This window comes from Mesoplodon bidens (genome assembly GCF_964165515.1).
Source record: "Mesoplodon bidens genome assembly, chromosome: 4".
NCBI lineage: Eukaryota > Metazoa > Chordata > Mammalia > Artiodactyla > Ziphiidae > Mesoplodon > Mesoplodon bidens.
Genome location: NC_138160.1, coordinates 125,264,518 through 125,291,275, shown reverse-complemented (window position 1 = coordinate 125,291,275; position 26,758 = coordinate 125,264,518). Strand labels below are relative to the sequence as shown.

General features: G+C 46.2%; 1 protein-coding gene across 1 annotated transcript; it reads right to left on the bottom strand.

Moving 5' to 3' along the window:
• Positions 1 to 22,266: 22,266 nt before the first annotated feature.
• Positions 22,267 to 23,598, bottom strand: POU4F3 (POU class 4 homeobox 3; the record flags this gene model as incomplete). The annotated part of the gene is made up of 2 exons (XM_081232486.1): positions 22,267 to 23,163; positions 23,479 to 23,598. The coding sequence occupies 2 exons, from the start codon at positions 23,596 to 23,598 to the stop codon at positions 22,267 to 22,269; spliced, it is 1,017 nt and encodes a 338-aa protein (XP_081088612.1).
• Positions 23,599 to 26,758: the final 3,160 nt, after the last annotated feature.

The window sequence follows — 26,758 nt, the reverse complement described above, 5'->3', positions numbered from 1 at the left end:
ACTAAAAAGATAGCATCCATGAAACAAGAAAAAGATTTTTTCCTCAATTTAAAGAACAAAAGATCTATTAGATTTATTTTTTAATGATAGGAGAAATTTAAAACTCAGTAGAAGGTTTGAAATACAAAATGTAAGAAAACATCACACAAAAGAACAAAAAGACAAAGAGAAAAACAGTAGAGAAATGATAAATAAATCAAGAAATCAATACAGATGGCCCAATATCAAAACAATAGGCAGTCAGAAATATGAAAATATAAAGAAAAAAACCCAGAAAACTTCAAAGAAATAATGCAAGAAAACTTCCTGTAATAAAAATTGTGAATGTCAAGATTGAAAATTGCTCAGCAGGGACTTCCCTGGTGGCACAGTGGTTAAGAATTTGCCTGCCAATGCAGGGGACACAGGTTTGAGTCCTGGTCTGGGAAGATCCCACATACCGCAGAGCAACTAAGCCCATGCGCCACAATTACTGAGCCTGCGTGCCACAACTACTCAGCCCGTGAGCCACAACTACTGAAGCCTGTGTGCCTATAGCCCCTGCTCCGCAACAAGAGAAGCCACTGCAATGAGAAGCCCACGCACCGCAACGAAAAGTAGCCCCCACTCAACCAATTAAAGAAAGCCCACGTACAGCAATGAAGACCCAACGCAGACAAAAATAAATAAATAAATAAATTTATAAAAATAAAATAAAATATAGTGAGGTAAATAGCAAAAGAACCAGCTGGAAGAGTTGAAAGCTGGAAGACAGTTCTTTATCAAACCAAATCTTGCTGAACTGTTTGAATCTTGGAACTATGAACACATATAAATTTTATTTTAAAAAGAAATTAAAAAGAAAAGAAATCTTGCTCTGACTCTTGGGAAAAACATAAGCATCACCTAGTTCCTAACTAATCTCAATCCTAGAACACAACCTTTGACCCTATTGGCATCAAACCTCTCATCCTTCAGAAAAGAAACAGCTCTTCTTACACTCTCCTCACCTTAGGAAACCATTTAAACTGGGTTTAAACTCTGAAGAGTCCAGCTGCATACAGGTCAGCAGTTAGTTTGTTCTGGAGAAGAGGCATCCATCTCAACACGGCATGTACAAAGAGGAGGGCCATGTAAAAGCTGGGTTCATGCAACTGGTGGCCCACGGGAGACATAAGGAGGGGTGCCATCACTGTCATGATCTGGTGTGGTTGCCAGGAACACACACGTTCCTCTCCACTTGACTATTACTTCCACTTGTCATTTTTTTCAGAAAATCATAGTCAAGAGCAAGCTGAGGCGTTCTGAAGAGCCGGGTGTCCGGGTGTGAGGCCTCTACACGCGACCCCCTGTGAGCAAGTGAAACTAGACTGAGCACAAAGGATAAAAAGGTGGTGTGGTTTTGACCTATCAAAAGGTATATATAGGGCTTCCCTGGTGGCGCAGTGGTTTAGAGTCTGCCTGCCAATGCAGGGGACGCAGGTTCAAGCCCTGGTCCGGGAAGATCCCACATGCCGTGGAGCAGCTGAGCCCGTGCGCCACAACTGCTGAGTCTGTGGTCTAGAGCTCGCAAGCCACAACTACTGAGCCCGCAAGCCACAATTACTGAAGCCCGTGTGACTACAGCCTGTGCTCCGCAACAGGAGAGGCCACAGCAATGAGAGGCCCGTGCACCGCAGCGAGGGGCGGCCCCCACTTGCGGCAACTAGAGAAAGCCTGTGCACACCAACAAACACCCAACGCGTTAAAAGTAAATAAATAAATAAATAAATGTATATAAAAAAAAAAAAAAAAGGTATATATAGTTCTTTTCAAGGAACATGAACAGCAAGTTGCAGCGAAAGTAGTGTTATGATTTCTTTGTCCTGGATGTTTAGTTTCAAACCAGAAGCTGAAAGAACCACTAAATGTCATGAGACACATGCAATAAACAGGGAAAAAACATTTAACTAGTTTATTCAAAACTAAAGAGAGAGACTTCCGGGTAAGATGGCGGAAGAGTAAGACGCGGAGATCACCTTCCTCCCCACGGATACACCAGAAATACAGCTACACGTGGAACAACTCCTACAGAACACCTACTGAACGCTGGCAGAAGACCCCAGACCTCCCAAAAGGCAAGAAACTCCCCACATACCTGGGTAGGGCAAAGCGGAGAGATTCCCGCACAGAGGATCGGTGCCGAGCGGCACTCTCCAGCCCGAGAGGCTTGTCTGCTCGCTCGCCGGGACGGGCGGCGCTGGAAGCTGAGGCTCGGGCTTCGGTCAGAGCGCAGGGAGAGGACTGGGGCTGGTGGCGAGAACTCAGCCTGAAGGGGGCTAATGTGCCACAGCTAGCCGGGAGGGAGTCCGGGAAAACTCTGGAGCTGCCGAAGAGGCAAGAGACTTTTTCTTCCCTCTTGGTTTCCTGGTGCGCGAGGAGAGGGGATTAAGAGCGCTGCTTAAAGGAGCCCTACAGATGGGCGCGAGTCGCGGCTGAAGGCGCGGAGCCCAATTACGGGCGTGGGACGCTGGGGCTGCTGCTGCCGCCGCCAAGAAGCCTGTGTACGAGCGCAGGTCACTGTCCACACCGCCATTCCGGGAGCCTGTGCAGCCCGCCACTGCCGGGGTCCCGGGATCCAGGGGCGGCTTCCCTGGGAGAACGCACGGCGCGCCTCGGGCTGGTGCAACGTCACGCCGGCCTCTGCAGCTGCAGGCTCGCCCCGCACTCCGTGCCCATCCCTCCCGCCCAGCCTGAGTGAGCCAGAGTCCCCGAAGAGGCTCCTCCTTTAACCCTGTCCTGTCTGAGCGAAGAACAGACGCCCTCCGGCGACCTACACGCAGAGGCGGGGCCAAATCCAAAGCTGAGACCCGGGAGCTGTGAGAACAAAGAAGAGAAAGGGAAACCTCTCCCAGCAGCCTCAGAAGCAGCGGATTAAAGCTCCACAATCAACTTGATGTACCCTGCATCTGTGGAATACATGAATAGACAACAAATCATCCCAAATTGAGGAGCCAGGAGTCAGTGCTGTGCCTCTGAGGTGGGAGAGCCAACTTCAGGACACTGGTCCACAAGAGACCTCCCAGCTCCACATAATATCAAAGGGCGAAAATCTTCCAGAGATCTCCATCTCAACACCAGCACCCAGCTTCACTCAACGACCAGCAAGCTACAGTGCTGGACACCCTATGCCAAACAACTAGCAAGACAGGAACACAACGCCACCCGTTAGCAGAGAGGTGGCCTAAAATCATAAAAAGTCCGCAGACACCCCAAAACACACCACCAGACGTGGACCTGCCCACCAGAAAGACAAGATCCAGCCTCATCCACCAGAACACAGACACTAGTCCCCTCCACCAGGAAGCCTACACAACCCACTAAACCAACCTGAGCCACTGGGGACAGACACCAAAAACAACGGGAACTACGAACCTGCAGCCTGCAAAAAGGAGACCCCAAACACAGTAACATAAGCAAAATGAGAAGACAGAAAAACACACAGCAGGAGAAGGAGCAAGATAAAACCCCACCAGACCTAACAAATGAAGAGATAATAGGCAGTCTACCTGAAAAAGAATTCAGATTAATGATGGTAAAGATGATCCAAGATCCAAAATCTTGGAAATAGAATAGACAAAATGCAAGAAACAGTTAACAAGGACCTAGAAGAACTAAAGATGAATCAAGCATCGATTAAAAACACAATAAATGAAATAAAAAATACTCTAGATGGGATCAATAGAATAACTGAGGCAGAAGAACGGATAAGTGAGGTGGAAGATAAAATAGTGGAAATAACTGCTGCAGAACAAAATAAAGAAAAAAGAATGAAAAGAACAGAGGACAGTCTCAGAGACCTCTGGGACAACATTAAACGCACCAACATTCGAATTATAGGGGTTCCAGAAGAAGAAGAGAAAAAGAAAGGGACGGAGAAAATATTTGAAGAGATTATAGTTGAAAACTTCCCTAATATGGGAAAGGAAATAGTTAATCAAGTCCAGGAGGCACAGAGAGTCCCATACAGAATAAATCCAAGGAGAAATACACCAAGACACATATTAATCAAACTGTCAAAAAGTAAACACAAAGAAATCATATTAAAAGCAGCAAGGCAAAAACAACAAATAACACACAAGGGAATCCCCATCAGGATAACAGCTGATCTCTCAGCAGAAACTCTACAAGCCAGAAGGGAGTGGCAGGACATAATTAAAGTGATGAAGGAGAAAAACCTGCAACCAAGATTACTCTACCCAGCAAGGATCTCATTCAGATTTGATGGAGAAATTAAAACGTTTACAGACAAGCAAAAGCTGAGAGAGTTCAGCACCACCAAACCAGCTTTACAACAAAATGCTAAAGGAACTTCTCTAGGCAAGAAACACAACAGAAGGAAACGACCTACAATAACGAACCCAAAACAATTAAGAAAATGGGAATAGGAACATACATATCGATAATTACCTTAAATGTAAATGGACTAAATGCTCCCACCAAAAGACACAGATTGGCTGAATGGATACAAAAACAAGACCCATATATATGCTGTCTACAAGAGACCCACTTCAGACCTAGAGACACATACAGACTGAAAGTAAGGGGATGGAAAAAGATACTCCATGCAAATGGAAACCAAAAGAAAGCTGGAGTAGCAATTCTCATATCAGACAAAATAGACTTTAAAATAAAGACTACTAGAAGAGACAAAGAAGGACACTACATAATGATCAAGGGATCGATCCAAGAAGAAGATATAACAATTGTAAATATTTATGCACCCAACATAGGAGCACCTCAATACATAAGGCAAATACTAACAGCCATAAAAGGAGAAATCGACAGTAACACAATCATAGTAGGGGACTTTAACACGCCACTTTCACCAATGGACAGATCATCCAAAATGAAAATAAATAAGGAAACACAAGCTTTAAATGATACATTAAACAAGATGGACTTAATTGATATTTATAGGACATTCCATCCAAAAACAACAGAATACACATTTTTCTCAAGTGCTCATGGAACATTCTCCAGGATAGATCATATCTTGGGTCACAAATCAAGCCTTGGTAAATTTAAGAAAATTGAAATTGTATCAAGTATCTTTTCCGACCACAATGCTATGAGACTAGATATCAATTACAGGAAAAGAGCTGTAAAAAATACAAACACATGGAGGCTAAACAATACACTACTTAATAACGAAGTGATCACTGAAGAAATCAAAGAGGAAATTAAAAAATACCTAGAAGCAAATGATAATGGAGACACGACGACCCAAAACCTATGGGATGCAGCAAAAGCAGTTCTAAGAGGGAAGTTTATAGCAATACAATCCCACCTTAAGAAACAGGAAACATCTCGAATAAACAACCTAACCTTGCACCTAAAGCAATTAGAGAAAGAAGAACAAAAACATCCCAAAGTTAGCAGAAGGAAAGAAATCATAAAAATCAGATCAGAAATAAATGAAAAAGAAATGAAGGAAACGATAGCAAAGATCAATAAAACTAAAAGCTGGTTCTTTGAGAAGATAAACAAAATTGATAAACCATTAGCCAGACTCATCAAGAAAAAAAGGGAGAAGACTCAAATCAATAGAATTAGAAATGAAAAAGGAGAAGTAACAACTGACACTGCAGAAATACAAAAGATCATGAGAGATTACTACAAGCAACTCTATGCCAATAAAATGGACAACCTGGAAGAAATGGACAAATTCTTAGAAAGGCACAACCTGCCAAGACTGAATCAGGAAGAAATAGAAAATATGAACAGACCAATCACAAGCACTGAAATTGAAACTGTGATAAAAAATCTTCCAACAAACAAAAGCCCAGGACCAGATGGCTTCACAGGCGAATTCTATCAAGCATTTAGAGAAGAGCTAACACCTATCCTTCTCAAACTCTTCCAAAATATAGCAGAGGGAGGAACACTCCCAAACTCATTCTACGAGGCCACCATCACCCTAATACCACAACCAGACAAAGATGTCACAAAGAAAGAAAACTACAGGCCAATATCACTGACGAACATAGATGCAAAACACCTCAACAAAATAGTAGCAAACAGAATCCAACAGCACATTAAAAGGATCATACACCATGATCAAGTGGGGTTTATCCCAGGAATGCAAGGATTCTTCAATATATGAAAATCAATCAATGTGATGCACCATATTAACAAATTGAAGGAGAAAAACCATATGATCATCTCAGTAGATGCAGAAAAAGCTTTCAAGAAAATTCAACATCATTTATGATAAAAGCCCTCCAGAAATTAGGCATAGAGGGAACTTTCCTCAACATAATAATGGCCATATATGACAAACCCACAGCCAGCATCGTCCTCAATGGTGAAAAACTGAAACCATTTCCACTAAGATCAGGAACAAGACAAGGTTGCCCACTCTCACCACTCTTAGTCAACATAGTTTTGGAAGTTTTAGCCACAGCAATCACAGAAGAAAAGGAAATAAAAGGAATCCAAATCGGAAAAGAAGAAGTAAAGCTGTCACTGTTTGCAGATGACATGATACTATACATAGAGAATCCTAAAGATGCTACCAGAAAACTACTAGAGCTCATCAATGAATTTGGTAAAGTTGCACGATACAAAATTAATGCACAGAAATCTCTGGCATTCCTATATACTAATGATGAAAAATCTGAAAGTGAAATCAAGGAAACACTCCCATTTACCACTGCAACAAAAAGAATAAAATATCTAGGAATAAACCTACCTAAGGAGACAAAAGACCTGTATGCAGAAAATTATAAGACACTGATGAAAGAAATTAAAGATGATACAAATAGATGGAGAGATGTACCACGTTCTTGGATTGGAAGAATCAACATTGTGAAAATGACTCTACTACCCAAAGCAATCTACAGATTCAATGCAATCCCTATCAAACTACCACTGGCATTTTTCACAGAACTAGAACAAAAAATTTCACAATTTGTATGGAAACACAAAAGACCCTGAATAGCCAAAGCAATCTTGAGAACGAAAAACGGAGCTGGAGGAATCAGGCTCCCTGACTTCAGACTATACTACAAAGCTACAGTAATCAAGACAGTGTGGTACTGGCACAAAAACAGAAAGATAGATCAATGGAACAGGATAGAAAGCCCAGAGATAAACCCATGGACATATGGTCACCTTATCTTTGATAAAGGAGGCAGGAATGTACAGTGGAGAAAGGACAGCCTCTTCAATAAGTGGTGCTGGGAAAACTGGATAGGGACATGTAAAAGTATGAGATTAGATCACTCCCTAACACCATACACAAAAATAAGCTCAAAATGGATTAAAGACCTAAATGTAAGGCCAGACACTATCAAACTCTTAGAGGAAAACATAGGCAGAACACTCTATGACATAAATCACAGCAAGATCCTTTTTGACCCACCTCCTAGAGAAATGGAAATAAAGACAAAAATAAACACATGGGACCTAATGAAACTTAAAAGCTTTTGCACAGCAAAGGAAACCATAAACAAGACCAAAAGACAACCCTCAGAATGGGAGAAAATATTTGCAAATGAAGCAACTGACAAAGGATTAATCTCCAAAATTTATAAGCAGCTCATGCAGCTCAATAACAAAAAAACAAACAACCCAATCCAAAAATGGGCAGAAAATCTAAATAGACATTTCTCCACAGAAGATATACAGACTGCCAACAAACACATGAAAGGATGCTCAACATCTTTACTCATTAGAGAAATGCAAATCGAAAACTACAATGAGATATCATCTCACACCAGTCAGAATGGCCATCATCAAAAAATCTAGAAACAATAAATGCTGGAGAGGGTGTGGAAAAAAGGGAACACTCTTGCACTGCTGGTGGGAATGTGAATTGGTACAGCCACTATGGAGAACGGTATGGAGGTTCCTTAAAAAACTACAAATAGAACTACCATATGACCCAGCAATCCCACTACTGGGCATATACCCTGAGAAAACCATAATTCAAAAAGAGCCATGTACCAAAATGTTCATAGCAGCCCTATTTACAATAGCCCAGAGATGGAAACAACCTAAGTGTCCATCATCGGATGAATGGGTAAAGAAGATGTGGCACATATATACAATGGAATATTACTCAGCCATAAAAAGAAATGAAAGTGAGCTATTTGTAATGAAGTGGATGGACCTAGAGTCTGTCATACAGAGTGAAGTAAGTCAGAAAGAGAAAGACAAATACTGTATGCTGACACATATATATGGAATTTAAGAAAAAAAAATGTCATGAAGAACATAGGGGTAAGACAGGAATAAAGACACAGACCTACTAGAGAATGGACTTGAGGATATGGGGAGGGGGAAGGGTAAGCTGTGACAAAGTGAAAGAGCGGCAAGGACATATATACACTACCAAACGTAAGGTAGATAGCTAGTGGGAAGCAGCCGCATAGCACAGGGAGATCAACTCGGTGCTTTGTGACCGCCTGGAGAGGTGGGATAGGGAGGGTGGGAGGGAGATGCAAAAGGGAGGGGATATGGGAACATATGTATATGTATAACTGATTAAATTTGTTATAAAGCAAAAAATAGAAAGAAAGAAAGAAAGAAAGAAAGAAAGAAAGAAAGAAAGAAAGAAAAAGAAAAAGAAAGAAAGAGAAAGAAAGAAAGAAAAGAGAGAGAGAGAGAGAGAAAGAAAGAAAGAAAGAAAGAAAGAAAGAAAGAAAGAAAGAAAAAGAAAGAAAGAAAGAAAATCATAGTCAAGTTCCACAACTTGTTACCAACCGGTGTGATGCAAAATCACCAGGCTTTGGAGGTTATTTTCTGTCTCTTCTTTTCAGCTCCATGACTTTTCTCCCTGAAGAGGAGGGCAGGGGTTGGGGGGGAGAGGAGAACAGTATTAACAGGTTACATAGCATGCTAACAGGGACATTCAGAAACTTTAGGACTGGTTCTCAAACACTGCAGACAGGTAAAGGTCAGGTTAACTTGGTCAACACCTAACAAAGATATTGGTCCTGAATCCCAGAAATGAGATATCCTAGTCCCCAATTTGAGTGTAAGCTCCATGGGGGAGAGGTCTGAGTCCCAAGTTTTTTGCTGAATCCCCAGCATCTTGAGCAAGGCCTGTCACAGAGTAATTACATAAATATTTGTTGAACTAACTCATTATATTCCTAGACCTCAGCTGTTTATTTTTTTTATTGAAGTATAGTTGATTTACAATGTTGTGTTAAATACTGCTGTATAGCAAAGTGGTTCAGTTATACATATATATATACATTCTCTTTTTTTATATTCTTTTCCACTATGGTTTATCATAGGATACTGAATATAGTTCCCTGTGCTATACAGTAGGACCTTGTTGTTTATCCATCCTACATATAATAAATAGCTTACATCTGCTAGCCCCAAACTCCCACTCCATCCCTCCCCCAGACCCCCTCCCCCTTGGCAACCACCATTCTGTTCTGTATTAGACCTCAACTATTTCTGACGAAGCCAAACATCTCCACGGAAACCAGAAGAGACCCCATTTTTCTTCAATTCTTTGGTTAACTTGAGCTAGACATAGCACAGTGTTCATAATCATTTTTATAATTGTATTTATTTTATGTTGGGTCAAATGAAGATCTTTAGAAGCTTGAAACCCTGAATACTTTATGTTACCCATTCTTCTGTATGAAATTTAAAACACTATCTCATAAAACACATGGGAGGAAGTCCAGCACCCTTTTGAACTTGACAAGGATGATTTTCTACTTTTTTTATTTTAATTATTATTATTATTTTTTTGGCCATGTGGCTTGTGGGATCTTAGTTCCCTGACCAGAGGTTGAACCCGCACCCCTCCCCCACCCCTAGCAGGGGAAGCTTGGAGTCCTAACCATTGGACTGCTGGGGAATTCCCAGGATGCTTTTTTAAGTACCAAATACTGAAGTCTTCTGAAACATCCTTTGTCATTTTGGGGTGTCTTTCCTTTGCAAGTACCCAAAGTGCATGTTTAGACTGCCTTTTGGTAACTGAGCCCTGGCTCAGAGCGTTCTACATAGTCTGTTGCCTCTGGAGCATTCAAGGGTCCATATGAAAAACTTAAACAGTAACCAGTCCTTGCAAGCACTTTGACACTGTGATCAGGGAAAGGGAGACAGGGAGAGAAGGAACTGAAGGAACAAAAGAAAAGAAGCTTTTTTTTTTTTTAAGGGGGAAAAGATGGGAGAGAACACAAAGCCATGCTGGTAGGCAAAAGGCAGGCAGGGCCCCCAGTCTGGTCCCTACTCTACAAAACCATTTTTAAATAACAGCTCCTCAGTGACACTCCCATTCTCCCCTGAAGTCTCTAGTGACTTCCTCTGCCCATACTCAAGCAGCCAAATGTTGTTAGGTTCTTCTAATACACTAAGTTGATAAAGGACCAGAGCCTAACGTTTTTATTTTTGTTAGTTTGAAGTATATACCTTGACATTCCAAAAGGCAAATGCAAAGAACAAATATTTTTAAGTAATATTTACTTCCCATGCTCCTTTAAGGGAGTTGTACATTCTTTTATGAGATAGTTCCTTTTTATTTTTCACTGGAGGTGAAATGGGCAACCATCTAGAGCAGCACTGGCTCTCAGGTTGGAATGAGATGTCACCTCATTCAACCACACGTCTGATACTGAAATCCACCCCCAGTGTCACTCGCTAAAATCTCTGTTCAGATCCTCCAACACAAGGACTCACAGTATAGCCCACTCCTTGGACCACGGTGACTACCAAACTCTTCTTTTTTCTATGTAACTGAAATTTTTCCTCTCCGTGACTTTCATTTTCTATTTAGTGTACCCCTTGTGGCCCTGTAGAACAAGAGTAAGACTTCTTTCACATAAGAGTCCTACAGATTTTACCTTAAAAACATAAGTCCATCATCTTCTACAAGAGCAAGCATGGCACACACAGTGCAAAGAGGTCAGTTCTAGAGGCAGACAATCCTGGGCTTAACTCCTAAATTCTGTCACTTATTAGTTGTGTGGCCTTGGACATTTATAAAATATAGATTAAACTAAAACATCTTAGAAGGGGCAGCACCTTGAGTATAGGAATATTCCATATCTTAAAATTTCATCCTTGCCTTCCTTCACCTTTGGGGGGAAGGGGTGTGGTCAGGAGGAAAATAAGTAAGAATCGCTCATTCATAGACTTAGTGTCAAATATTTGTTAAATACCTATTATTCTAAAGTGATCAGTAGAGAGGTTGCTTTTTTTTATTTAACATCTTTTTTGTATTGGAGTATAATTGCTTTACAATGGTGTGTTACTTTCTGCTGCATAACAAAGTGAAGCAGCTATATGCATACGTATATCACCAAATTCCCTCCTTCTTGCATCTCCCTCCCACCCTCCTTATCCCACCCCTCTAGGTGGTCTCAAAGTACCGAGCTGATCTCCCTGTGCTATGCAGCTGCTTTCCACTGGCTATCTGTTTTACATTTGGTAGTGTATATATGTCCATGCCACTCTCTCACTTTGTCCCAGCTTACCCTTCCCCCTCCCCGTGTCCTCGAGTCTATTCTCTACGTCTGCATCTTTATTCCTGTCTTGCCCCTAGGTTCTTCAGAACCATTTTTTTTTTTTAGAGATGTTGCTTTTTTTACTGTTATATACTAAATATATTTTATAGTACATATTTACTAAATTTCCTTTAGGTCTCATTTTTTGCCCTACAATAAAAAGGTTGCATTAGAATTTACTTTCAAACTAGGCTACATACCAGTGTGCAGAGTATGGCTGTAGCCAAAGGTTCTGGGTGTTGCAACAATTTACTCAATGGTAAGTAAGTTACCATAGCAATGGTGGGCAGGGCAAAACAGTCACAGACGTGTTGTGGATGGAATGCGAAATTTACACCACATTTAATGAAATCAGAATTGAAAGAAATTTTGTGTTTCAGGCTATATACCCAAACTCCAGTGTGAGGGCACTTTGGTGAGGAAAAAAAAAAAGTATAAGAAACATCTTCCTAAATCTGGGCAAATAATCAGAGACATGCGGAGAGATGGTGAAAATATAGATTCCTGGGTCCCTAGAATGACAACATCATATTCTCCAGCCAGTGAATCTCTTAAGAATTCACCTTGGCTCATATTCTAGGATTCCATGCATCTGACAGTGACAATATAAAACACTTGAGTAAATATTATTAAAACTCTTTTTTGTGATGGAAAAACCCCTACTGTGACAGTCAAGAAATACAAACCTTCCCCTCGCTGACCTAATAACATTAGTAGAAGCATAGAGTCATACTACACAAAACCAAAAGCAACAGTAAAGAGCTGTCAGTGAAAAACTCAAGACGTCAAAGCTACAGAACAGAGGAATTAGGGGAAGGTGGTCAAAAGATTCAAACTTGCAGTTATAAGATAAATAAGTCCTGGGATGTAATGTGCAACATGATGATTATAGTTAACAATACTGTATTGTATATTTGAAAGTTGCCAAGACAGTAGATGTTAAAAGCTCTTACCACAAGGAAAATATATTGGAAGTATGTAATGTAATAGCTGTTAACTAATCTTACTATGGTAATCATTTTGCAATATATACAAATATCAAATCACTATGTTGTACACCTTAAACTTATACAATGTTATAGGCCAATTATATCTCAGTAAAATGGGGGAGGGGGGAAACTATAAAATAGACAGGAGAAATTCTGGTAAGTTGGAAATGGAAGAGTTGAAGTTGACATGACATTCTTATCATTTCATTTGAGCAATGTGACCAGTAATGCAGACCCTCAAGAGCTGAATGAGTTCACAGCTGCAAACACTAACCCAAGTCAGAAGGTAGAAAAACTGAAGATCTGAGAGCAGACAACAGGAGCCCTGGTCAGCATCTCTCATCTGTGGATTCCAGCCAGAGCTGGGACAGGCTTGGGTGCCCTGCCCAGCCCACAACTGCCTTCTGCTCCCCACTGGGCTGAGTTTCCCCAGACCTGCTGATGAACTGGCTTGGCTGAGCCAGAACTATTTAGTCTAACAAAATGTTTTAATTTCATCCTGCCTCCTACTCCCACCCTGCCTTTAAATTTTAAACTTACAAACTGTTGTTGTTTTTATTTTTCCATTAGGTGTTGTGTTTCTGCCATGTGGTTTTAGAAGCCTCAGTGCTTAGGAACCCAGGAACTAGGAACTAACCTTTCTTCCAGCACCACTTTGTACAACTATCCTTTTGAAAACAAAATAGAAAAATAAAATAAACCAAAACAAATACCAAATGTAAGACATGCCAATGTCTTTACGTATAAGCTCACATGAAGTTACAGCTGACAGCTTCAGTAGTCATGTGGTCCAATCCTCTCATTTTACTGATAAGAAAAGAGGGGGCCAGAGCAGGGAAGCCCCCAGCTCAAAAATCTCTATTCTAGTTGTTGGAAGACTGGTAAAAAACACCTAGATTTTGACCCTTAATGTAGTACTTTTTTCACTCCACCGCATTACCTCTTGGGAGGCTGACTATTGATGTGGAAAATAATTTTGCCAAAGCCATTTGGAGTCTTTATCAACAATTGGCTCATAGTGTAATTAACACTTTATTTTTGCCTTCAGTAAAGTTCTTCCCAGTTTCCTAAACTGGTTTCAGTGTTTACAGGTATTTGACTGTAAATTCAGATAGTGACATAAAGAAAGGACTTTAGATCACCTAGTCCAAGGGGTCTTAACCTTGGACCAAAAACTCCTGGGTTGGACCCAGGGAATCCATGATTGAACTCCAACAAGTTAGCAAAACTTTTGAGTGCACAGATGTGCATTTTTCTGGGTTTGAAAAAAGTTTTCCTCAGATTCTCAAGGGAGTCCAAGAACCCTCACCAAAACTGAACTACTACCTAGGTCAATTTCCTCAAGTTAAGAGTTGGGGAAACTGAGAAATGAATAGAGTTACCAAGGTCACGTAGAACAGAGTAAGGCCTGGAATTCAGAACTTTTTGTGTATCTTCCAAGAACCATGTGGCCTGTGCTCTGTATGCTGACCAGAAATGATTCCAGTTCTCCCAGTTAACTCTCTTCCAGTACAAGCTTTTTACTAACAAGAGGAATTCACTGAGAGAATATTCAGGGCTCAATACAAATCCATCCTGCCCTGGGAACAATGGTTGCCTGTACCTCTCCAAGCAGCCAATCAGGATCACCACTTTGAACTTCTGTCAGAGGTAGAATTTATTTCCCAAAGCACTTGGCTTCCTCACATGTGGGAGCTCAGCTGGAGTTTCTGTAGTCTGATGCTCAATCCCTAACCTTAGGTGGATTATTAACTCATTTCATCCATGTCTTCCCCAGATAGGCTGCGTTAAATTATATTTGGAAGGCTAGAACTCAAATCAACCTATAAACACTCTTTATCTTTGTGAGTAGGCAGTTTTTATATATTTGTGGTGTCCACATCTCCAAATTAATTTTTGGTCACACGCACACACACACACACAAAAAGAATCCGAATTTTCAACTGCCCATGCAGTTCATACTTTTTAATTATTGATTTTATATAAAACTTCTTAGCATACTTGGTATGGGGAGATTATTCAAGATTATTATATCTCTAGTTCTCTGATATCATAGCAAGAAGTTAATGCACAATGACTAAGAAAGACAAATCAAGAAATGGCAGCCAATAAACCATCTCTGAAGTATACACAAGAAATTGATGTTATTTGCCTTCAACAAAGGGAACTGGGTAAGTTGGGTCAAGGGTGAGAGAAAGACTTTTCACTGTAAATCTTCTAATTCTTTTGAATTTGAATCATGCATTATTTAATCAAAATCTTAACATTTCTTAAAATTCTTAATAATATTCAAATAAATCTTGAATTTTTAAAGTATCTTTATTGGAGTATAATTGCTTTACAATGGTGTGTTAGTTTCTGCGGTATAACAAAGTGAATCAGCTATACATATACATATATCCCCATATCTCCTCCCTCTTGTGTCTCCCTCCCACCCTCCCTATCCCACCCCTCTAGGTGGTCACAAAGCACTGAGCTGATCTCCCTGTGCTATGCAGCTGCTTCCCACTAGCTATCTATTTTACGTTTGGTAGTGTATATATGTCCATGCCACTCTCTCACTTCGTCCCAGCTTACCCTTCCCTCTCCCCGTGTCCTCAAGTCCATTCTCTACGTCTGCGTCTTTGTTCCTGTCCTGCCCCTAGGTTCTTCAGAAACTTTTTTTTTTTAGATTCCATATATATGTGTTAGCATATGTAAACCTTGAATTTTAAACAGTGCTAAATATATATTATTTAGATATAATTAACTTCCAAAAGAAACAGCTAAAAGTGGCTAAGGAGAGCGTTGGTCATTTTGCCCTTCTGTATTCAATATTTTAACCATGTGCATAACTTACTTGGACAAAATGTAAAACTAATTAAAAAAGAAAGAAAATCACCTCAACCAACTCATTTTATATGTAAAGAAACTCAGGCCACTGGGGTGGGAGAGACTAGTTTCCCAAGGTGGCAGAGCTGGGATACCACTCAGGTGGCTGTGTCTCAGGCAAGAGCTTTCCTTAACATGGTGTGGCTGGTGTCCAAATGCCTTTCTTCTTATTGTTATTATTAATATTATTAGATTAAGACATTTTAAGAATATTTGAATAAAATTGACCTCTCTTCATTCTGATCCTCTGTGCTAATAACTGTACCCTTTTTTATTCACTCAATTACAAGCAAATTGACAGGAGACATTTATATGAGGCAGCTTAAACCCCAGCTAATGGAGTGCCTAATGACTAATTGATCAGATCCCAACCCAGAGAGCAACTCTGAGTGGCCTAAAGGAATTCATGCAATTAGTTTAGGTTTTGTAGAAATTGAGTGCATGTGAAAGTAAGCTTTTTATGGTCTTGATTTATGAGGGCTGGACATTAACTATATCTGCCAAGAGGTGAGCTGCTTAGCAAAGCCCCAGGCATTGGGGGGCACTGTCACGGCGGGGATGTTGGGTCTTGGAGCTGGGCTGATGCGGGGTAGGGGGTTTGTCAATAGAGGAAAGAGATATTGGCCTTAGGAGTGGGATTCGGGCAGAGAGCTCTTGAAATTATGTTGGTTCCTCCTCCCTATGTAATTCAAAGTAAAATCAATATTAAATCCTAATTATGTATAAAGAAGTCCAATGAAATTCTGATTTTCCCAGGATGAACACTAGGATTTTCGTGGGTGTGAAATTCTAAAACTGAAAAACTCAAAAAGAGAGAGAATGCTATTTCGGTACCAGTTTGCCTCCCGTGCCGGACTGGGCCGGACGGGGCTGAGGGACGGAGCAGAGAACTGACGTTTTACGGAGATAGGTACTCCGCGCGCTGAGGACCGGAGGCAAGGCCGGGGGTGGGGGGATGGGGGGAGGAGGGGAGGACTCCCGAGAGCAGCCTGGGACCGGCGCCCACTTCTCTCTCCGAAACGCCCCGCCCAAAGTCCAGGGGGCTCCGGGCCCGGAACGCGGCAGAAGTCTCCTCCGGAGGCGCGGGGCGGAGCCGGGCGAACCCTGACCCCTCGGGGGAGCCCAGGGAGCCGGGCCGGTGCGGAAGCGCCGTTGCGGGGCGGAGGGAAACCTGACCTGATCAGAAAAGAGCGATCAAAGGGGAGACTAATTTGTCCGCCGGGGTCCTCGCTGGCTCCGTCTGCCCGCTGGGCGGGTTACCGCGGGGGATCCCGCCGCTCAGCGGAAGAGAAGAAAGAAGGGAAAAGCGCTCTGTGCTCGCCCCGGGGACGCGGCCTGCCTCGCTCCTGCACTTTGGGGCCAGACTTCCGCGCCTGAGAAGTCCGAGGGAAGCTGAGAGCGGGTGTGTGGGAGATAAGTAAACAGACAGACACAGAAAGAAACAGAGACGTGAGAGGCGCAGAACCGCGAGGGGGAGACCCGCAGAGATGGAGCCCCCCAGTACCCGGCGAGGAGAGCGGGCATCGTCGGCTTCCGCCACCTCCTCTGCGCCCCTGGCGTCTCCAGCCAAATCAGACACGCCTGCTTCGCCCCCACCCTTGGCGGCCCCCCTCCCCTGCCCCTCGCCAGGGTCGAGTCTCACTTGGGGACGGGTGAGGCGAATCAGCAGGTTTCTGCCAGATCTCTCCACCAAACAGCTAAGTTCACGACTTGCCCTGGGCGAGTTACATAAACACTCTGTGCCTCTAAGTTCTCATCTGTAAATTGGGCGTAAAAATGGTACCTACTCAACGGTGTTAAGGATTAATAAGCCAATGCATATAAAGTGCTTGGAACAAAACCTGACATACAGGAAGCCCTCAATACGTGTCAGATATCATTATTACTCATTTATCCAACAAATATTTGTGGAGCGCTCACTCTTGTGTGCTGTCCTACACTCGATTCAAGGAGACCGGGGAACTGGGCCGACATGGTTCTTGCTCGCCCCAAGCGCTTTTACTGCTCAATAAACAGGGTGCCATCAAGGAGTCATAAGGACTAAGAAAGAAATTCAACGGCGTAGTTTGATAGCGTGACAGGGGAAAAGAACAATTTAAGGTAGAAGGAGTGTGCCCGCCCTTCTCTGGGTCTCAGTCTCTCCTTCAGTGAAAAAAGACGCTCTTCGCTCTGCGTCTTCGCCGACGCATTCTAACCCCGGGGCCCAATGGTGGGTGCAGGGCGGAGAGAACGAGCCAGGGGCCTCATCCTTAGCGCCTCCTCTGCCCTCCGGAGCCCCGCCCCTCCGGGGGAAGCGCCGCGCTGAGTCTCGAACTGTCACTGACAGTTGATGTTTGCCAGGATTCTACAGAGGAGGAAGGCTTGAGTCCAGAGAACTGCCAGAGGATCAAGCCTCATAGTAGGAACTACATAATCGCGCCATGAACTCCTGGGAAGAGAATTCCTCGTTCCTTCCGTCACTGGGATGAGCAGAATGCAAAGAAGTTTCTTTTATGCTTTCTAGCTTGCCTCTGACAGAGGCATCGCTCACAAATCTCATTTTGTACATGAACAGATGACGGTTTACAGAGGAGAAATGTTGATCCCACCTGACTCCAAATCCTGAAATTTGCCACTGCAACATAATCTCTCATTTTTCTGAGTATAAGTAATATTTTAAAGAGAGTATCCATAATGCCTACTATGTGTCAGGCCCTGGGCTTCTGTGATTTCATTTACTCATCAAAGCAATCCTGAAAGACAGTCATTTTTTTTTCCAATTTCACAGATGAAGGCACCGAGGCTCAGAGTGGTAGTCACTTAGTCAACTAAGAGATGGAGTAGGTATTCCACCCTAGGTCTTGTCCACTCCAGAGCTGGAGCAGTTTACGTCTCAGCAGGAAAGTAAAACAACCCAGGCTCATAGTAGGGCCAAGAGAGGATCAGGCACACTCAGCAGGCCAGAGGTCACACCCTGATCCTTGAGATTCCTCTTCAAGTTTCTAAGGGCCCATGTCAAAGAGTACCCCATCTCTACCCATGATCACCACAGAGTGAGGCAAGGCCTCTTCTAATTTAAATAGGAAGGAAACTGGCTGTCTTTAAATGGAAGCTTGATATGCAGACCCTTCGCCCTGGCCCTGCTCCTGACTTGTTCATTCTTGACGGCCTCTGTTTTTCCCTGTAGTCCCCAGAATCCAGAGAGGATTGGGCTAGAGGGGTCCTTCCATTTTACAAAACAAAACCTCATTCATTCATTCAACAGATATGTATTGTCTGCCACTCTGAGCCAGACCCTGAGCCGGCATTAAACATGAAACAGACAAAACTCACACTACCAGAGGCACACGGACAGAGGAAGCTCCTGGCCAGAGATCACACAGCCTGGACCCAGGAGCCCAGGGTTCCTACCTCCACATTCTGCCTCTCAGGGCTTCAGCCGTGCTGGCTTGTGTATGCCTGCCTCATTCCAGGTCAGGCCCTGGTTCCAGCCAGGCAGGGGCCTAGAAGCCTTACTCTGGTCCACAGATGACTCTCAAAGTCCCATCATGAGAGGCCAAATGCAGCTTTCCATAAAAGCAGCCCCAAACGTTGGCCTCACGTTCCCTTGGCACAGTCTAAAGAGACCCCCAGCTGGGCCTTAGGCAGTGAATGCTGCAAGTTGATGAGACTTGGGAAAAGAAAATCTGCTCCAGAGTGCTTTTCAATTACTCTTCAAAGTAATTTTTGTGCAGTTGTACAGCCATCAGCAGAGGCTTAGAGAGGTGATGTGACTTGCCCAAGGTCACACAATTAGGAAATGACCCACCAGGGTGCAAATCAGGCCTGCGTGAATCCCAAACCGTCTGGTACCCAGACCCCCGCCCCCGCCACACAAACACACACACACACACACACACACACACCCCTTGAGAAGTCTGTGCCTCCACCGGACGAGTGGCAGAGGCGACTGAACAGTTTCAGAGAAACCACAGCTCCCGACGCTTCCTGAGAGAGCCCAAGGAGAGAGGCAGCGGCGCCTGCCCGGCGCGCTCAGGGGGCGGGAGAGGGTGGGGCGCTCCGTGGACCCGGCCACAGCTCCCGCCGGCAGGTAGAAACTGGTCAAAGTACTCGTGCGTGCGGACGGTCCCGGACGTCTGAAGCGGATGACGCCCAAACGCGCGGCTCCAACTCACAACCCTGACGGGCCACTACTGACGCAGATCTTGCATTCAGGCGGCTCATCTCGCCCTCTCCAAAAAAAGTCTCCCAAACTTTTGAGGTTATTAATAAAACAAACAAATGAATAAGCAAATATATAACAGCGGGGAACTTTCCGAAAAGGAGATGGAGGCGGATATCAGGTTCTTCCCCGGGCCAAAAAAGCCGAAGGCCCTTACCTGCAGGAAACCTCCCAGCCCGCAAAGGCGCGTCTGTCTGGAGCACTTCGCTTCGGCGCGCGGGACGCTCACGGCCACCTCATCTGCAGCCCGGCTGGGCTCTGGCCCTGTGTTTTATACCACTATAGGCAATTAATATTGCATCAGCCGTATTTTAAATTTTCAAAACCCACAATATAATGTAATAGCATAAGGGCATTTATTATTAAAGGACACCCGATGGAGAGGGAGGTGGAGGAATCGCTGGGGCTGTTGCGCAAGGTGGGGGCTACAGGGTGAGACCCAAGGGCTGGGGACGATCCCCAGGTTTGCTTTTGCAGTAGGGGGGCGTACCGCGCGGAGGGGAGACCCGCTCTGCTTCGAATTTCAGTCCAGACGTGATGACGCAGAGTTCTTTGCAGACACAGTGGGGAAATGTACAGACGACTCCAGGACTTGGAACATTAATTTTTAAATCATGAAGGTGTTTCTGCGTCTCACAGATAAGATTTCCTCCCCCTTTTAGAGTATGTGGAAGACAGAGAAGGAAACCGGCATCTGTTGAGCACCTACTGTGTATAGGCACTAGGCCAGGATCTTTGCGGCAATTATCTCATTATCCACCCTCCCCCCACCCACCCACGCACACACACACAGAGAAGCCTAGATAGACCGTGGAATAACCTCCTGGGTGACAATTCCAAATGAATTTCTGAAGTGACCCCAAGGAAGTCCAAACGACTCTGTCCCAGCAAAGAACACTTTCCTCCCTTTTTTGCATCTCTCCTCACCTCCCATCTAGCTGTTTGAACCCTTTAAAATAATAATGTTTCCCGAGAAGAGCCAAGCACTACCAGACACCTTAAATAAATAATCTTACTTAGTCCTGACAATAGCCTTGTAAGTATTCGCATCTTCATGCTGCAGACAACCGATGGAGACTCAGAGAAGTTACACTCACTTCAGGATCGTTCAGCCAATGAGTGGAGGCATTGGGGGCCCCTACTCCCATCAGTCAGACCTGAAAGTTTTCTGTCTGAGTCAAGTTGAGCAAATAGAAGCTGAAAGATTAGCACGTGGGAAGCGTGGAGGAAGGGCCTGGAAACCCTGAGGTCCGGGGAGGATCTGGGTAAGAAGATGAGGCAGCCCCGAAAGAGGAGCAAGGAGAGAAGATTGCAGGAGACTGGCCTCCTGGAAATGACAGTCCAGCCCTTTTGGGTTCTCACTTTTAAATCCTTCCCAAGACTAGTACTCCTTAATATCCGAGAAAGAAAAAACACTGCAATTCGGGTTGAAAAATAAAGCATTTATTTTAGAAGTTAATTCAAGGGGTAAAGAGAGAAGGAAACAATATTTTATTTGTATCTATATTGGGACAACGAAACCAAAGGTCACACGGCAACACGCAAATTACATGAAGCAACGAAAGAAAACATGTGACGGGGCCAGAGGGACTGGGGTGAGAAAGATTCAGGCCGGGGTTTCGCCCCTCTTTCCGTTCAAAGCTATGAGTGAACCTCCACCGAGAGGCTGGGGGATGGAAAGAAGTAGAGTTAAATAAATAACAGTAAATAACGGTGCTAACAATAATAATAAAAGCACAATGAGGTGAGACATGTTAGAAGGACTCGCATATGATTCGGAAAAGTTACAGTTACTTTCGTTCGAGCAGCTGCTTCTACGCAGCTGCTCTGGGAGTCTGGCTGGAACAGCGAGCTGGGGTCAGAGAGTCCTCAGTCCGACTGCTACCAATCCCCTGCTTTCCTGCAGGCGGGCATTACCCCTCAAACTGCTGTCATTACCCAGCAGATCGTGGCGGACGGGCCACAGCAGGGGTCGGCTGCTGCTTGCAAACCAGCTACAGGATCCCCCCCACCCCACCCCAGCATTTTCAGTCGCTGAATTGGGCCCATCTTTTCTGGAGCCCACCTTAAGGTGGAGAAAAGCTCGGAGCCCACTACTCCCCCGAACATTTTTCCCTGAACCTAATCTATGCTACCTTAGAGAACTTACAACAAACCAAAGGATGAAATGGATGAAATTTAGGTGACGAACGGAGTATAAGGCTATCCTTTGGAAACATACATGTATTTTATACTCTAAATAAATCTCCAGTACATGTTTGTGCCCCACTTAGACTCTGTGTTATTCCTTATCGCTTCCTTCCCATCCCTTCACCCCTTGTCTAATCGCGCTCAGTAAAGTGGTGCCTTCACCCCAGAGTCTTGCGTTCGGGCCAAATGACCATCCCCTGCGTTTGGGCTCCTGCCCTGAGGTCGCGCAGTCGCGTGCGCGAGGGCGATTTTCAGCACCACGGACAGCACAAGCCCCTCCAGGCCTGCCTTTCAGGAATTTTTTTCTTAGCGCCCAAACTTTTCTGGTGGGAATAGAAAGAAAAGAATGGAAAGAGAAGGCCGGGAGGCAACCAGGTGGGATAAAGGGGAAAGTCTGTGACTTCGGGGCAGAGAGCCTGACCTACCAGGAAACGTCTCGGAGCCCCCATAACCGTGCCCCCCAACTCCAGGGGGACATACACTCAGCTCTCCCGGCCCCGGACGCTGCGCCCCGCAGCAGTCAGTGGACAGCCGAGTACTTCATTCGTTTCTGTTTCTGTCTTTGGTTACAGAACCAGACCCTCACCACGTTCTTTTTAAGGTCCAGTTTCTCGGCGATGGCCGCGATCTTTTCGGATGAGGGCCGCGGCTGGATAGCGAAGTAGGCCTCCAGCGAGCGCTTCTCCGGTGCCGCGATAGACGTGCGTTTGCGCTTCCTCTCACTGCCGTTGAAGAGCTCCGGCTTGCTGTTTTTCTCTCGGTAGGCTGCCTCGGCTTCCTCCAGCCAGGCCTGGAGCACCGGTTTGAGGGCGATCATGTTGTTGTGCGAAAGAGTGAGAGACTCAAACCTGCAGATGGTGCTCTGGCTGAGCGAGCCGACGCCGGGGATCTTGAGGTTGGCTAGAGCCGCACCCACGTCCGCCTGGGTCACCCCCAGCTTGATGCGCCGCTGCTTGAAGCGCTCCGCGAAGGCCTCGAGCTCTCGCGGGTCCGACTCCACGTCGCTGAGGCATGCGGGCATGGTGCTATGAGGCGCCACGGCATGTGGGTGGCTCATGCCCATGGCCTGATGCAGGTGGCCCATGGCACCCAGGTGATGCGGGTGGATCTGTGCCGGCATCACCGAGTGCTCGGGGGCTCCCAAGCCGCTGACGCTCAGCGTGGGCGAGATGTGCTCTAGCAGGTCGCCCTCGAGGCCCTGGTGCACTGCGTGGTGCGGATGCGAGGTGAGGGTGGCCGGGTGGGAGATGGGCACGGTGGACGAAGTGGACGTGCAGGGCACGCTGCTCATGGTATGGTAGGTGGCGTCTGGCTTGAACGGATGGTTCTTGCCGTGGGAGACGATATCCACCGCCGCCAGAGCTTCGGCGCGTGCCAGCAGGCTCTCATCAAAGCTTCCAAATATATTACCCTGCAGCTGCAAGCGAGAAGGCGCACAGCACGGTCAGTGGGGAATACTGTCAACTTAGGATTAAAACACATTTTCAAGCAACCGAGATGCCTCTCCTCAAAGCCCAGGTCATAAAAATTAATACGGAGACAGAGGCTCTGCTGAAACAGACGTGTGGATCAGAGACATGAATGAGAGAGAGCGCGCGCCGGGAGAGAGCACGGGGGAGACAAGGAGAGGGGTTCAGACAGCGGCGATTGTTCTGGGCGACATGAAAAAAACATGAACCAAGTGCCTGTCAAAAAATGTGCCTTAGAGCGGTAATTATGCTCCACTACGTACCTGCGGGGCTGGGAGACAGACTCGGCGCATGGCCTCAGAGCCGGAGTGGAGGCTGGAGAATTTGGGTTCTTGAAGCACCGGGTGCATGCCGAAAGGCTGCTTGGCGTTCATGGCCATCATCTTCGCACGCCGGGCAGGGAGGCAGCGAGGGACATGGATCAGGCTCTTCTCGCTCGCTCGCTCGCCGCACTCCAAGTGAGCGCCGCTCAGCGCCCGCGCTCCCCTCGCCCTCTCGCTCGCTGCCTCCCCTCTCCCCCACCTGCTCCTTCACTCATCTTACAAGCAGCCTGCCAGGAAGGGCCCGGGCGCGCGCGCAGGCGTGCTCACGTGCCCGAGACTCGCGGGGGCGGCCCGGGAGGCGAGGCCAGGCAGCAGCTCTCCGCGCGGGCCCCCGCCGCCCCAGACACAGCATTTATACCCTGGCCGGGCCGGGCCTCTCCCCGTCCGCCCCGCCCTGCCCGGCTCCAGCCCGCAGACCTTCCGGATTCTTTCTTCTTCTTCTCGGACCTCCTTTCCCCCAAAGTCCCAAACCTCTCCATCCTGTCCCAACTCTCATAACCCAGATAGAAGGGCAGCCGTGGGCCGGGAAGCTGACCCTCCCCCTCCTCCCCCCATACACACACTTTGCCCAGCTGCCTCCAAACTGCACATTTCCAGGGCGCTCCTGGTCCCACGCCGGTGCGGTCCACCAGCGTCCGGCCCAGCCGCGCAGCGAAGGGGAGCCTCCAAGCGCCCCGACGGGCTCCGGGGAGGATGAGAAACTACCAAAATGAGCCCCAGGTGACCTCCACCTCCCGGGGTGGAGGTGGGGAAAGTAACTGCCTGCCCAGTGCAGGAGGTCTGAAGTTTCCTCCCTGCACTTGTCTTTCTTGCCTTCGCTTGAGAAAGACAATTTGCCCCCCCCTCGCCTCCCCCATTCCCCAAGCCGCCAGTCTAAGGAATCTTGCAGGTTAGTTTTTAGGACTGCCCACCGGCCTTGGGAATCGATCAGAGGACTTCTCCTGGGCCGCTGATGCTTACAAGCCCCATTACCCACAACAGCAGCGTTCATTTTAGAGCTCCTACTGTGTGTTAGGCAATTTAGAGTTAGCTCAGGGGACCCTCAATACCCTATGGAATAGTTACTGTTATGCCATTTTATAGACGAAGAAAACGAGGGTCAGATGGGTTAAGGCCAAGACAACGTAACTGGTTGGGAGCAAAGCCATTCACTCACTCGTTCCGTTGTCGTTATCCGTTACACACGTATTTACTGGTGGCCTACTGTGTGCCAGGCGCCACGTCTGACTTCCCAGGCTCTTAACCACTCAGCTACTTTGTCTTCCCTCCCGAAGTCTCGGACTTGCGTGCCCCGAGGTTAGTGCTGCCCCGCCCTCGCCTCCCCTCTGCTCCCCTCTCCTTCCCTCTTCTCTCCTCTCCTTTCCCCGCGCTAGTAAACATCGTGAATAATGCATGGGGAATCCTGGGACCACGGCCGCGCCGCCCTCCGGCTCGGGAGAAAAGCCCTGCGCGCCCAGCTGAGCCCACCTCCTCGCCTCCACCGCGGAGCTGCCTTCGGGTTTCAGTGATCCTGGCAGCCTGTAAGCTAGGACCCCACGCCTGGGGCTGTGAGTCAGGATTCCACGAAGGTTAATGGGAGTGGGGGGTGGGGCGGGGTGAAAGGGGCCACCCCCTGGCCTAAGAGGAAGCCCAGCTGGGTCTGGCCTCCCCACCCTAGGGTCTTGCTAATCCCTCTTCTCCGCATCGGAGTCAACCCCCTTGCCTGGGTCCTGTCCTCCAACCAGCGGAGAGGATTAACCCCGGTGCGGGAGGCCACGTGTGGCCCTTTCACTAACCCTTTCTGAGCCTTGGTTTCCTGAGCTCTAAAATGGGAATTGCATTGCTACTTGCCTTCTTGGGTTCTGGTGAAGATGTTGACAGCTGGAGTAGAAAGGAGAGCACTGAGTCAACTTCCTCACAACCTGATACTTGGGGGCTCTGGCTCTGCCCTGGGATCTTCCTCGCTAGAGGCCAGGAGCCAACTCAGTGTCTGTGTACTGCAGTTTCCTCATCTGTTAAATGGACATTGTAGTTTCACCTCCACTGATTGTTCTGAGGAATGCACTGAGATAGGCACTTGACACAGTGCCTGGCACACTGAAATCATGGAATACTGTTTGTTCCTCTCTTCTTCCTCACTCCTTTGGGAGCAGGAGTGGCCTGGGTCCTCTCTCTAGAGAACGGTTTGTCTGCAGGTGCAAACTGGCTCCTTGCTCTCCTCTGTTCACCCGCTTTGCACCAGACTCCGTGGTGAAGGTTGAGACAGATGTGAATCAGGCACCATCCCTACCCTCACAGAATCACCAGTCTAAAATCCACTGCAGGAAATTGACAGTTAACTTGCACTGCAGTGGAGGGGATGTAGATCCATGCACAAGACACAGAGCAAGGCTGGTGGGATTCTTGAGATAGAGAATACACACCAGGACCGAGAGCCTCAGGAGGCCTGGGCTTGGGACAGCATTCAAACACTGTGTCAGCGTGATGCTGGCTGAGCCTCAATTTACCCATAAGAGAGGGCTGGACTAGATGATCGCTAAATGCTTCCAGCTGTAGCAAAAGACTACCATTCTGGTTAATTTAAATGAAATACATTTTGAGCAGGTCAGGAGCTTCTCTCCAGGAATCCTCAACTCTCCAGAAGCTAAATGCAGCATTATTGTATCACTCACCAGCATTTAGGACCACTCATTCTCGTTTTCTGCCCAATACTAGAAGCCAAAAGAGAAAATGGGGACACAAGCTGGGTATACTGGATCCTCTAGGGAGAAGAATCTGTAACTCGCCTGGCTTCACAGTGCCCTGAGACCCTAGTTGTCTGTGAAGCTGAACCCCCAGAAATGAGGGGAAAGGCCCGTCTACATCCATTCTTCCCCGCTTTGTCCCTTCAGGGGCCTGGGAGATACTAGCCAGGGTCGAGGTCAGACAGGGGTCAGAGACAGAGCAAAACCAACTAGCCCCCTTAGGCCTCCAGTGCAGACCTTTGGCTCACCAGCCCTCACTCCAGCATCCTGAGGCATTAGGATCGCAAATCAAAAACCATGCTTGCATCAGACAACCTGTGTTCCCTGGGTTTTTCCCACCCTTCCCTTCAAGAGGGTCTACAAGCAGCTCTAAGCAGCCAGCAGGAAGATGACTGCTGTCCTGAGGGACCACTCTTACTGAGAAGGCCCTGGAGATAACAGACTGGAGAAGAATGAAGGAAAAGGCCATTCAGAAAGTAACTGGAAGGAGAGCCCCA